Raw genomic sequence first — 13,015 nt, forward strand, 5'->3', positions numbered from 1 at the left:
TTCTTAAATTTCTTTCTGTTATTGATTTCTAATTACATTCCATTATGGTAGAAAGACATGCACTGTATTATTTCTATGACTATTATTTTTTAAACTGCACAATTAATGGAAGTAACAGATTATGGTCTGGTTTATCCAAAGAGATGCTAGTCCAAGAATGAAAGGCCATGAGGCCCCCGAATGTGATCCAGTTCCTTGGTCAATCCAAAGATGCAGAAGGGGCCACTGATCTCACTGCTATAGTGATGGCCCTATATGTGGACTTGGCCTTACCCAGCCATTGGCTTGGAAGTCTGAGCAAAGGTCCTAGATGCAATGGGTCGTGATTGAGTATCCTGGTGGTTTTACTTTTTTGATTAGTAGAGCAACTTATGATTGCTCCAGGAACACTTTGCATTTTCACTGTGGCTTCCTTTTATCTTTCTCCTTACAGTGTTGTTTCCATTCCTCGGTCCAGTCTTTGAAGCATTAAATATTAGTCTGTTTCCAAAAAGTTCTGTGAATTTTTTCACAAAATCTGTTAAAAGGATGAAAGAAAGTCGCCTCAAAGATAAACAAATGGTAAAGTCTGGTGGGGGTTACAAGAGGGGGTTCATCTTTTGATAATTTATTGAGCTGCACACATATGACATGCACATCTTTGCATTTTTTAAAGGTTGGTAGAAAACTATAGAGTTTAGAGTAGGAGGGCTCTAAAATCTGGGGGTGGGGGGATGAAGAAGGAGAAAGCTGGGGAAGAAAATAAGACTATGAGCCAGAGAACAATGTTTAAATACGATGATAGGCGTGCCAATTAGTATGTCACTGCATGAAGATTATTGAGACAGAAGTTTACCCCTTTTCTTCAATAAGTGGTTAAGGGATAAAAGTTACTGATTTAAAATGATTTGACTGGTATTTTGCCAAATATCAGATTGGCAAGGAATCACTTCAACTCCAAGCCTCCTGTTTTATACAGTCTCCACTGAAGGCCCCATCAGGTATCCGTTGGAGTTTGTCTATGTTAAATTTGAGCCCTCCCATAGTCTGGAGGGGGCAGAGGTCTTCTCTGTGTTATGAGGCTGCAAGCTGGTTAAGCCAGCTTTGCCTTCATGAGTCCTGGAGGCCAGCACAAAGATGTCCGTAGGTCAGGGGGACAGAGCTGGGTACCCAGGATGTCACTGTGTAGCATTCTGGAAAGGTAGGCTCTTGAAGATGCTTATACAAAAGCTGCTAATGATCTCTGAAAATGTCAGGGGATTCATTTATGTGGCCACTCATTAAGAATTAGAGCTGGAGGGAAGAGAATGATCAGAGTCATGGACCTTCTCCAGAGCAAACAGGTATGACAGGAGAGGGGGTAGACAACTCTTTGGCCAAGAAGCAGTTTAAAAAGCCAGAGACACCGAGGATCAGAGAGTGAGGACTAAAAAGCAGTTGGACGTGATGGCTGGGTTTCTCTCTGGGAAACATCATGCTCCCTGAGATCTGTAGGTGGGTGTTTTGTTCACTGAGGACTCAGGCAATACTAGTCAGACTTCTGCTCATTCAGGGGCCATATTCTCAGGAAAGAGGTGAAATACTGCACTCCTGATTCATTTCTGACTTCACAGGTGACTTTCCATCATTGAAATTTCTCTTTCTGCTTCCAGCACCGAGTGGACTTTCTGCAGCTGATGATTAACTCCCAGAATTCCAAGGAAGTTGACACCCATAATGGTAACAAGGGGAGCTTCTGAGGGGCCTGGGGGGAGGTGTAGAAGTAGGGGCTGATTCTCAAAATGTGCTGGAAGTCTTCCAGACAGATGAAAATTTTTGCTAAGTAAAGAAAGCCACATATTCATATAGAAATGGTAGGCAGAGATACTTCCTGCAAGTGTGCAGGCACAATTTTTTCATAGCTCAAAGGGCAAGTATAACAAGGCTGTCATGCCCAGAAATCAGTCATGGTCTGCAGATCACCTGCTGCTGAACCTCCGGGGAGCTTGTTTCCAATGTCAATTCTCAGGCTCCTCCAGACCCACTGAGTCAGAACCTCTGCCTGGGAATTTGCATCAAGGCTGCATCCCATCAGGAGGCACATGGCCCCAGTGCTGGTGACCTTAACTTGGAACACGTGGTTGAGGTTGTGTTCATGAGCTTCCTCTACTGTAAAGTTTATGTTTTGCCTTTGTATTTAAGAAGTAACTTGAGGGAGAAGACTTTGAGGCTGTAATTAGACTGTTCCTCCTCAAATTGTCACCTACTAGTTTTATTATCCATGCATGGTTTTTCGACTAAAATGTTCATTGCTGTGATGGTTGCAAACGATGACTTTGTACTTCCATCATTCTTCTGTATTTATGAGTTGTTTTGCAGGGAGAGCTCGCCATTCTCCCACATTCATTTATTTGCTTATATCAGTATGATCTTCTGTATAACTAACTTACATCATTCTTCATTTTGATTCTCAAAATCTCTCAGGTTTGTCCACTGCATCCTTTTCTTGTGGGCTCTTACACTTTTTTCCTTTTCATATTTCTTCTTTAAAACACTTTTTTCAGTATACTATTTTTTTAAAGCTGTTAGGTTCACAGCAAAATTGAGGGGAACGTACAGAGATTTCAAATATACATGCTGCCTCCCTTATGCACAGCCTCCCCCACTATCAAAAGTCCACAGCAGAGTGGTACACTTGTTACAATCAGTGAACATAGATTAATACATTATTATCACCTGAAGTCCATCATTACATTAGGGCTATTCATGGTGTTGTAAATTCTGTGGTTTTGACAGATGTATAATGAGGTATGTCCACCATTACAGCATGCAAGACATCCTGTATCCTTTTCCTCTGTCATCTCTGAGAGCTTCCTCATTTTCTGATGAAGGACAGCCCAGGTTTCTCTTCTATTTCCCTCGTACTCCTGAAGCAGCCGTTTCTCCAAAGGGCTCTAGTTCCCTTCAGTGGGAAATGGTATTCATAAGTCAAAATCTGGGATCTAGGAATGCTCATTGCTACTAGGCTTTCTTTGCTTCCAGACCCTCTCAGTGGACACAGCTCAGCACATTAAATATATTTACACAGGACTGATAAGTATGGATATTGCTATGTCTACCCACATTCAGTGCTATAAACAGGCTCTCCTCGCTCTTTTGAACAGGAGTGCCCTGATTTGTCGTTTATTCCATGACACGAAGACTCCAATATTTTACATTTCAAGCTACCAGTGGTTTGACAGCCATCTCACAAAAATCTTGAATTTTTAACAATTTGTTTCGAGCAGAGTTGAGCCGATGCCAGTATATCACTATAAATTATCTAAAATTGTGTGTACATCTACGTCAATCTGTCTCTATATCCTAGTACATAATACATCTTTCTGTGATGAAGGAATATTCTGTATCTGCACTGTTCAATCTAGTAACCACTAGACATATGTGGTTATTGAGCACTTGACATGTAGCTGGCACCACTGAAGTACTGAATGTTACACTGTATTTAATTTTAATCAATTTAAATTTAAATAGCTACATCTTAGCACAGCTCTCAACCCCAGGTTATCTCAAACCTGGGGTTTATGATAACGAGGGGAACAAATCTGATAGTTGAATTTACCCAAATACCATCGCAGAAACCATATTGGGAAATCAAACCCTGTAGACCTTTTTAACAGTCTTTATTATTATCATTATTATTATGATTATGATTATTTTAATTGCTTGGTTGAGGCAGGTGCCATTTTGATTTGAGTGCATAGGTATCTAAAGGTCTTAGTGAAGTCCCATCAAGTACATTAGAACCTGGCCATGCTTGGTTTCTGAGGAGAAAAGAAAAAGAGAGACCAATTAATAATCACAAGGGCTGCTTGCTGAGCCTAAAGGAGGAAAAGAGAGGCGGCATGTACTGAGAAGATGACATTCAGGCCATGATTGAATCAGCACTGCTAATTCCACGCCCCGGACCCTGTTTTCCTGTATTTCACTCTGGCCAATGCCCTCCTAAGGACACATTCTTTCTTCTGCTATTTTTATACCATTGATTAGACCAGGGTCAATCGCACCTCTTCCAGCTTTTTGTTGATCTCTGTAGTTTCTGCGCATATCTAACATTCCCTAGTACAGACTCGTGCCCCAGGTCCCCTATTCCCTGATGCCTCCTAATGGTGTAATCCATGCTTCTCAGGCCAGGTTTTGCTCACAGATCACCTCATCTTATGCAAGTTCAGACTCTGATCCCACAGTCTGGTTTAGGATTTAAGACTGCGTTTCTAATAAGCTCCCAGACGCTGCTGATGCTGCTGGTGCATGGACCACACTTTGAGTAGCACAGTTTATCTGTAGCCCAATATTGTTTTAAGTTCCCACAAACATGTTTAGATCAAAGATATTTTAAGTTTTCCCTAAACAGCCTTAGTCTTATAAAATCTCTCAAAAAAATCAAGCTCTTCTTTAGTTAGAATAATGTAAATTATTCTAGAAGAGAATGTTACCCCATATTACTTATAGCTGAAGTACTTGTAGGATGCTCCAAGAGACATACTAATAGCACTGTGCATGTCAGACAAAAATGCTGTATCTTGAATTTACCCAGCTGTTTTGGCAGAGAGGTGGCATAGCCAGCAGCAGATGGCTAAGTATAGTATAGATGTTGGGAAAAACAGGATTGGGACAATTCTTTTTTTTTTTTTTTTTCTTTTCTGGCTCTCTAAGGAAGACATGAGAGTGAAAATCATTCCCAGTATGACTTTGAATTGCTTTTACTTTTTTTCCCCTAAGGAATTTGGTAGTTTCATTTGGATTCAGTCATCTAAACTGCGCTCTTTTATATTGATGTCCTTTATCTAAAATATGTCTCCTCTCCTTTTAGCTCTGTCTGACTTAGAACTCGTGGCCCAAGGTATTATCTTTATTTTTGCTGGCTACGAGACCACTAGCAGTTCTCTTTCCTTCCTCATATATGAATTGGCCACTCACCCTGATGTCCAGCAGAAGCTGCAGGAGGAGATTGATGCCACTTTCCCCAATAAGGTGAGTGATGATACCTGGAGAAGGAGAGGGAAGGTGAATCCTTAGCAAGAGTGCCTCCTCATCACTTCTTAGGAGATGTTTGCAAAAAGCATGAGCCTCAATTCTTTTACCTGTGCTATTTAGGAAGGGTCTAAAATGTACAGAACAAAGAGGAAAACATAGCTTATGCATGCTACGCACAGCAATGTAGGTATTGTGGGAAAAGTGCTGGTACTGGCATATCATATGTTACAACATGCCTCATAAAAATCACAAAACCTCAGTGGCATCCGGCAGTAAGCATTTATTGCTCCAGTGTCTGCATAGTTCTCCACTGATTTGACTGGAGTGGATCTGGTCTGGGTGTTGGCTGATCTAGGCTGGCCTTGGCTAAACTGGCCGGGCTGACTCAACTCCCCACATGCTCCACACATCTCTCAATCTCCACAGACATGTGGGTCTGCTGCTCAGGGCAATGGTAGGTGTCTAGAGCAAGAAGCCCAACCATATGACTTTCAAAACTCTGCTCCCATCACACTTAGCCAACATTACACTGGTTCAAAGTGAGCCACCTGGCCAGCCTGAGTCAGAATGGGAGGGCACCAGAGAGTTAGGTGGGAAGGCATGTGGACCACAGGTAGGCTGGAGAATTGAGACCATTCTCAGCCTACCACTCAGGGTAAACTGCAGACTAGGAGGAGCCTTTAGACAACAAAGGGCCTAAGGAATGGAGATAGAAGACATGAATTTGAGTCCTGGCTCTGGTTTTGGATAAGTTTTATGACCTTTCGGAGCCCTGGGTCCTTCAAATACAAAGTAAGGATAGATTGTAGGGCCTACCTAAGTTCAAGATGATCTGTCTTCTCTGGTAAATCTCATATTGGGATTCTTTTGATGCAATAAGATGCGAAGGTCACTAAGAGTCAGAGACTAGCTAAGTGTTGTGTTCTGCCCTTTTTATGATAACACTTATAATAACAGCAATGGTAATGACCAGCATTTGCTGCTTGCTTTCGTTGTTTGCTCTAAATGCTTTCTATTTATAAGTGAACCTAATCTTCACAGAATTCTGTATGAGTCAGGAGAGGTTAGGTTATGCCTCCGTAACAGATGAGCCCTCAAATCTCGGTGGTTTTACAGAGCAAAGGCTTACTTCTAACCACATCTACAGTCCACCATGGATGGTTGGTGGAGGACGGGAGTGGGCAGCTCTGCTCCACACAGTTACTCTGGGATACGGGCTAAGAGTCTCCACCTCCTTGTAGCTGCCTTATCTGGAACAGGAGGCCTTCCTGGGGAATAAGGGACGCGAGAGTTGCTCACTGGCTTTTCCAGTGATTTGTCCCTGAACTGACATAATCACCTCAGTTCACTGCCCATTGGCAAAGCTGGTTTCTTGTAACATCAAGTGGGCTGGGAAATACGGGGACTGTGTGGATACTGGGTGAGCAGCGAGTATCTCTGCCACACGACTCCATGAAGTGTCACCTCTAACCACCTCTGTGTAACGTATGAGAAACCTGAGCTACAGAGAGATGAAATACTTTCATACACTGGTCGTGTACCTAGTGGTGAAAATGCCAGCCTATGCGCAGGGTGTCTGGCTCCTGAGCCAACCCTTTCCCTCTGCAATGTCCCCCTTAAATATAACCCCACGTGATACCACATGTCACCCCCACTGGTCTCAGATCTCTGCCCAAACTGGAATTCTTTGCGGCGTGAGGAGCCCTGGCCTCTGGGGCTGGGGTGGCTTGTTTAGACCTTCAGCCCTTACAGTCACACCTGCAGGGACAATAGGAGACCCTTCCAGCAGCAGAGGGTGGGCTGAGGGTGGGGTTCTCATCCTTTTGTAACTTTCCCTGGACCTGAAATTGTGGATCTGAATTTCGCTTAAGGGTAAGGGTCATAATCCAGTAGTTACATTTTTTTTTTCATAAGAAAAAAAAAAAAAAACACTATATGATAATACGCAGGATTTCAAGCTACTTTTAGGGTGTGTTCCAAAGGTCTAGCATTGTGATTCTATTGCACACATCTCAGTTGAGCAGGTCAGAGGCCAGGATAGATATTAAAACATCTGTAAATGCCAAGGTCATTTGCCAGTTTAAATTATTCCTTAGAGCTCTTAACATTTCGGTACTACTACGCAGATGGAATTGAAAATTGACCCCCAATCTCAATTTATCCATTTCCTTCTTCCATTTCTTTCTTCCAGGCACCTCCCACCTACGATGGCCTGGCACAGATGGACTATCTTGACATGGTGCTGAATGAATCTCTGAGATTGTTCCCGATTATTGGCAGACTTGAGAGGGTCTGTAAGAGAGATGTGGACATCCATGGAGTGTTCATTCCCAAAGGGACAGTGATGATGGTGCCAGTCTTCGCTATTCACAGAGACCCGGAGCTCTGGCCAGAGCCTGAGGAGTTCCGCCCCGAAAGGTAGGAGAATCCAGGGAATAGAAACCCTCCCTGATCCTTTTTGAGCTCGCATATACTTACAGCCCTTGTTACAGGTGACAAATGTACAGTCATGCAGTCATTTATTTCTACGTCTTTTTTATTGTTCGAGGATTTATCTCTTTAAGCATGTTCATCATTTGAGTCAAAATTATACAAACTGTAGACTAGAAAAAGAAAATTATAGCTGTCTCCATTCCTAATACCTTAAGATAAGCCTCATCAATATGTAATGCATGTCTTTACGGACATTTTTCTATGCACGTATAGATTCTTAATACTTAGAATGGCATTATAGTTAATTTGGTTTTGTACTGATTACTTGATTTAACAGTAAAGTCTAAAAACGTTCTATGTTTATGTGCTTGTATACACATTCCATAATTAACCTATCCCCTATCTTATTTTAGGTGTATAGGCTTTTTATTTCCTTTAAGTTTTTCTGTCTGTTCTCTTCAGCTCTCTGCATTCACCACATGTTTCCACATTTCTATTTCTTTAAACATCATCCTCCATTTCCTCTAGCATTATCGTGAGAGTGCAGGCTGGGCACCTAGAGGTCTCATCTGGGTGGTCCAGGCAGCCTCCCTGAGGAGGGAGGTGCACACAGGTGCCCTGGTTCTGTCTGTGGCTGCAGAACTGGGCCGGCTCACTTCTACCTCAGTGTTTGATGACCTTCCAAAGAGAAGTCCTCTGCTCTCTAGACGTCTGAGACTTCCTCCTTGGAGGGGTCTTGAGCATCTTCTTCTGGGAGTTCAGAGTCCGGGTCTGGTTTGGACACAGTCTGGACTCAGGAAAGAGTTGATGTTCTCACACTTAATTGTATGCTGAGCAAAATTTGGATGGAACTTTTTAGGGCACTAGCTGGGACCTAGACTTTTATGAGCCCGTGACTATAACCTCCCTGATGGCAGGGACTTTGTCTTGTTTGCTGTGGTGTCCCTAATGCTAGCATGACGTCAGCACAAAGCACTTCTTGAAGGCGGAAGTCAGAGTGGACCAAGTCCTCTGTTTTCTGGGCCAGGGAACCTCTGTGTTTCCTCCAAGCTCAGCAGCTCCCCCTCCTACAGCTTCAGGAACCGAAAACCAGAGCCCACTCCATGTACTTCCCTTTGATTCGTTCAGTCTTCAAGCAGAGAGTAAGTGCTTACCTGTGTGTCAGGGACAGGAACAGGCAGTGAGAAATCCAATGTCAGGGAAAAAGCCCATTATGGAGAATTAAAAAAATATACACAAGTGTATTCTACAGACACAAGTCTCTGGAATACGTTTATTTATGTTTTATAATTTTTAAATGAGTTTTGGTTGAAAACAATTTTATTTGGGCTGCACTGAATCTTAGCTGTGGCATGCATGTGGGATGTCGTTCCCTGACAGGGGTCGAACCTGGCCTCCTGCACTGGGGGCATGGAGTCCTACTCTCTGCACCACCAGGGAAGTCTGTGGGCCATGTTTAATGTCTCTGTATGTGCCCATCCCCTGCCCAGCAACCATGGAGCCATGTCTCTGCGCCCTAAATATGCCACGGCAGCCCTTCTCCGTCTTCCTATATTATTTCAATTCCTATTGTCTGTAAATAGCCCAGAATGTTCTCCAAAATAGGGACTCCTTAAAATATACAGAACCACAATGCCATTCTCATTTTCCCCAAATCCACACTTTTTTCTTAATGTATTCAAATATTGAGGTGTCAAATTTGAATACAACATAGGTCTGACCATCAAGGAATTTATAGGCTAGTGGAACAGACAGATGAGGAAATCAGTGATTATATTAGAGTGGAGCCATGTGCCCCTGTAAATATTCTGACTTAAGCATCCTGCGTGTGTGGGAGAGAGAAAGAGAGACAGACAAACAGCAGACAGTGACACAAGGGGAAGGGAGTGGAAGGGAAGGGAAAACAAGGAAAATAACAATTTGAATACTCGGAGAGTTTTCTCCTGCTCCTTCCCCCATGAACACGAGTGACATAAGTGTGCGTGGAGGCAGGAACCCATGTCTGCTTCAACCAGCCTCATTTCCTAAATGCCTTTCAGGGCATGAACATCTCTGCACCTTAATGTAAATTTACTGTTTAAAGGAAAATTTTGCTTACACAGCATTCATCTTATCTCATCTCAGTGAGGCTGGAAGCTCCTGTAGGGTCAGGGGAATGGGAAGGATCTGGAGCTTACCTTTCTCACAGCAAAATCACCACAGCAGGATGAAAGACTAGCCCACACAGGTATCTCTTATGCTCCTGGTCCAGGAGTTAAGTTAAAACCTCAGACCTGGAACTCCTGAGGTTTTCTGTGTCATTGACTTGTTTCATCTACTTTTGTGGATCCAGGTTCAGTAAGAAGAACAAGGACAGCATAAATCCTTACACTTACCTGCCTTTTGGCACTGGACCCCGCAACTGCATTGGCATGAGATTTGCTATCATGAACATGAAACTTGCTCTCGTCAAAGTCCTGCAGAACTTCTCCTTCAAGCCTTGTAAAGAAACACAGGTCAGGCAGTTAACTTTCTGCATTAATTATGTTTTACTAAGAGTGTTTTTAAAAGGAGCGGAGGTCTGTCTCTCTTCCTCTCTCTCTATATATAAGACTGTGATCTATTCAAAGAATAATTTATTCTATTAGCCAGAGAACCTATTTGGAGCCATCTGCGACCATTCCTTGTCCTGCAGCTCTGGAGGGCTAAGTCTGTGGCTTTACAAAGACCCAACTGTAAAGGTCATCCAGAGTCAATGAAGTTAGCATGACGTGAATATTTGCAGCCTTTTCACCCTCAGCAAGGCTTTAAATTTCGTTTCAAGTCCGCTGGAGGAAGGGGAGTGTGTGCAGTCATGAGGGCAGTGATGACCATGACATGACTTCTGAATGGTGTTCTGCTTCATCAGAACTTACAAAATCTCTCCTGACAGCGGTCCTCGGCCACTGCCTGCCTGTATAATGAAATTATTGTGGTGCTTTAAAAAATCCTGATGCCTAGGTCATCTCATTTATTCTAAAACTGTTTGCCCAGAGTGTTGCATTCAAAGCACCCCAGTTGACTCTCCTGTGCAGCCACGGTGAGCTCCCTGATTGAAGCATTTCTGCCAGATGTGAAGGACTCCCACAGCCCCCTCACCTTCCAGGGGTCCTGCTGCATCAAGCTGGGCTCCATTTACATTCCAGTAAGAACTACGTGTGCTTTTCCTGCACACCCTGCATTCTGTTCTCCCCTTCAAGTTCTACTTCAGTCCCAAGCCCCTCCCTGGAGCCTTCGTCACCCAGTCCAGAGCCCACTCTCCCCTCTTCTCTGCTATCAGTTACCACAAGGTGGCAGCATGGGTCCCGCCACCTAACTTAGCACTTTGTCATGGAACTGTCCAGTTTGGTTCTTATGTTTTCTTCGTACCTAAGAATGTCCTTAATGCTAGCCCCTCAATTTATTTCTTTAATAACCTCCCAGTGGTGGCTTACAGTCATCTAGTAAATGCTCAAGTAGTGATGCAGTTGACTTAGAACTCGTGGATACAAATGATGAACCATTTTAACTTTTAAAAGTTAACAAATGACATTTGTGTACTTCCCGGGTATGTTTGTCTGCAAGAAAAATGCATGCATGGCATTTGAAATTTTAAACTACAAGTGTTATATTTATAGAAAGATCTGGAATCTCTCCTCTGCAGAGCACAAAGAACAGTGACCATTGTTCATTCATTTTAAGCACGGCCCTACAATAAGTCTTATTTCTAGGAGTCACACATTGAGTAAGAAGCTGCTCCCCTTGAGGAGGCTTTCTCAGGGAAGAGGAGGATAGAGATGGTTTCCATTTTACTTGTGGGCATCTGCGTGGCCGTTCTGTAAGTGTGTACAGACAGGGGACTCAGCCCTGGGAGAAAGGGGGCCTCTGGCACACCTGGGAAGGGCAGATGCTCTGTGCACGCTCCACCCAGTCACCCACAGGCTGGGGCTTCTCCCTCCACGACAGTTTGCTTGCCCTTCAGTCAGTTGAGATTAGAAGTCATTCTGTTGGCTCCCCCAAGACTGAAGGCATGACAGCGTGAGAAAGGGGCTAAAAGTCTCAGACAAAACACTGTATGTCATCAGAAGCTCACCATTTGCACTACACTTGGGAGACAGGAGATGTTAAAAAATAGCATAACGCTTCACAGAGCCCTCTTCCCTTCATGAAAGTGGATGGGTTCTACTGGGAGAGGTGACTGGACTCTGCAGAAGTTGAGCATGCATAATGTCAAATTAAATGTATAATGTCTACTCAGGATTACCTTGCCAGTTTCAACATATACAAAATTACCTCTACATCCTTTTTCAAGATAGTTTACCATAATGTCTAAGAATCTGGTGACTTAAAAAATACTCCTCTCTTTATACTTAAAATTTAAATCCATAAAGAACACAGGCCTGCATAATTTTGTATCAAGCCTGGTACAGAATAGGTGCTCAATTGATATTTTGTGGAATGAATTGTGGATGAAGGCTTTCACTATCCAGTCTTGACAAAGATTAGAGAATAAGTATAAAGAATCAAAGATGAGGAAAAATTTGATGAAAGGGACCAAAAGGTACAAACTTCCAGTTAAATAAATATTAGGGATATAATGTAAAACAGAATGATTATAGTTGACATTTCTATGTACTATGAGAGAGTAGATCCTAAAAGTTCCTTTGTGAGGAAAGCAATATATTGTTTTTTTTTCTTTTTCTATCTCTTTGAATTGATGGATATTAACTAAACTTGTAGTAGTAATTTCTTGATATATGTAAGTCAAATATTTATGCTGTAAGTCATTTATATGTCAATAAAAGTAGATTTTTTTTATTTTAAAAGTGAATTGTAAGGGAGAACTACAAATGACTTTATGCCCATATATTTTATAACATAAGTTAAATTTTCTGAAAGTCACAAACTATTAAAATGTAATCAAGGAAATATTGACAGCCTGAGTGTCCCTGTAGCTATTAAACACATCTAATTGGTAGTTTAAAAAATCAAAGATACATGATGCTAAAAGTAGCTTTTATATGGTTGTAAAGCATTACTGTCTGTAATGTGTCTTGTCTACTTTGCTGCCCTTGTTGGCGGTGCTTCATTCATTGGTTCTCGTATGTTTGTTTACCTGTTGCAGATCCCCCTGAAATTAAACACTCAGAGACTTTTGAAACCGGAAAAACCCATTGTTCTAACGGTTGTGCCCAGAGATGGTACCATAAGTGGAGCCTGACTTTCCCTAAGGCCTTGGGCTTTGTTCTGCAAGGAGCTGTGACCCAGAATTTCAGAAAACTTGATTACTTTGTGATAAAACCCAGAAATAAAGATGGGCGTCACCTACTGTGCTTGCTGTGTGACGAGGGATTTAGCTTTCTCAGTGTCTATGCCCTGTTCCATATAATGTAACATGAGAGAGGTGACTAACGAGGGCCGGATACACACATGCAGCTTATCTGGTTCTCATGGGACCATCTCCACCCACCCCCACTTAGTACCATTTACTCCTCCTGAGCACTGACCAAGAATGAAAATGTCTCAAAAATTTAATCAGCAAATTAAGGAAAACAAGAATTATTGTGGTGACTGAAGCACTGACATTTACACC

General features: G+C 42.5%; 1 protein-coding gene across 2 annotated transcripts in view; it reads left to right on the plus strand.

The window, feature by feature from the left end:
• LOC130860539 (cytochrome P450 3A29-like) overlaps positions 1 to 13,015 on the plus strand; it is a 32,931-nt gene extending 19,916 nt beyond the window's left edge. Inside the window, exons 8-13 of one of the 2 annotated variants that reach the window (XM_057748875.1) lie at positions 434 to 561; positions 1,632 to 1,698; positions 4,829 to 4,989; positions 7,184 to 7,410; positions 9,758 to 9,920; positions 12,548 to 13,015. In XM_057748875.1, the coding sequence (XP_057604858.1) occupies positions 434 to 561; positions 1,632 to 1,698; positions 4,829 to 4,989; positions 7,184 to 7,410; positions 9,758 to 9,920; positions 12,548 to 12,643 (842 nt within the window). In that variant the 3' untranslated portion in view covers positions 12,644 to 13,015. The remainder of the gene's footprint in view (positions 1 to 433; positions 562 to 1,631; positions 1,699 to 4,828; positions 4,990 to 7,183; positions 7,411 to 9,757; positions 9,921 to 12,547) is intronic. The other variant, XM_057748876.1, reaches the window with a different exon arrangement.

Source organism: Hippopotamus amphibius, chromosome 9 (genome assembly GCF_030028045.1).
Source record: "Hippopotamus amphibius kiboko isolate mHipAmp2 chromosome 9, mHipAmp2.hap2, whole genome shotgun sequence".
Lineage (NCBI taxonomy): Eukaryota > Metazoa > Chordata > Mammalia > Artiodactyla > Hippopotamidae > Hippopotamus > Hippopotamus amphibius.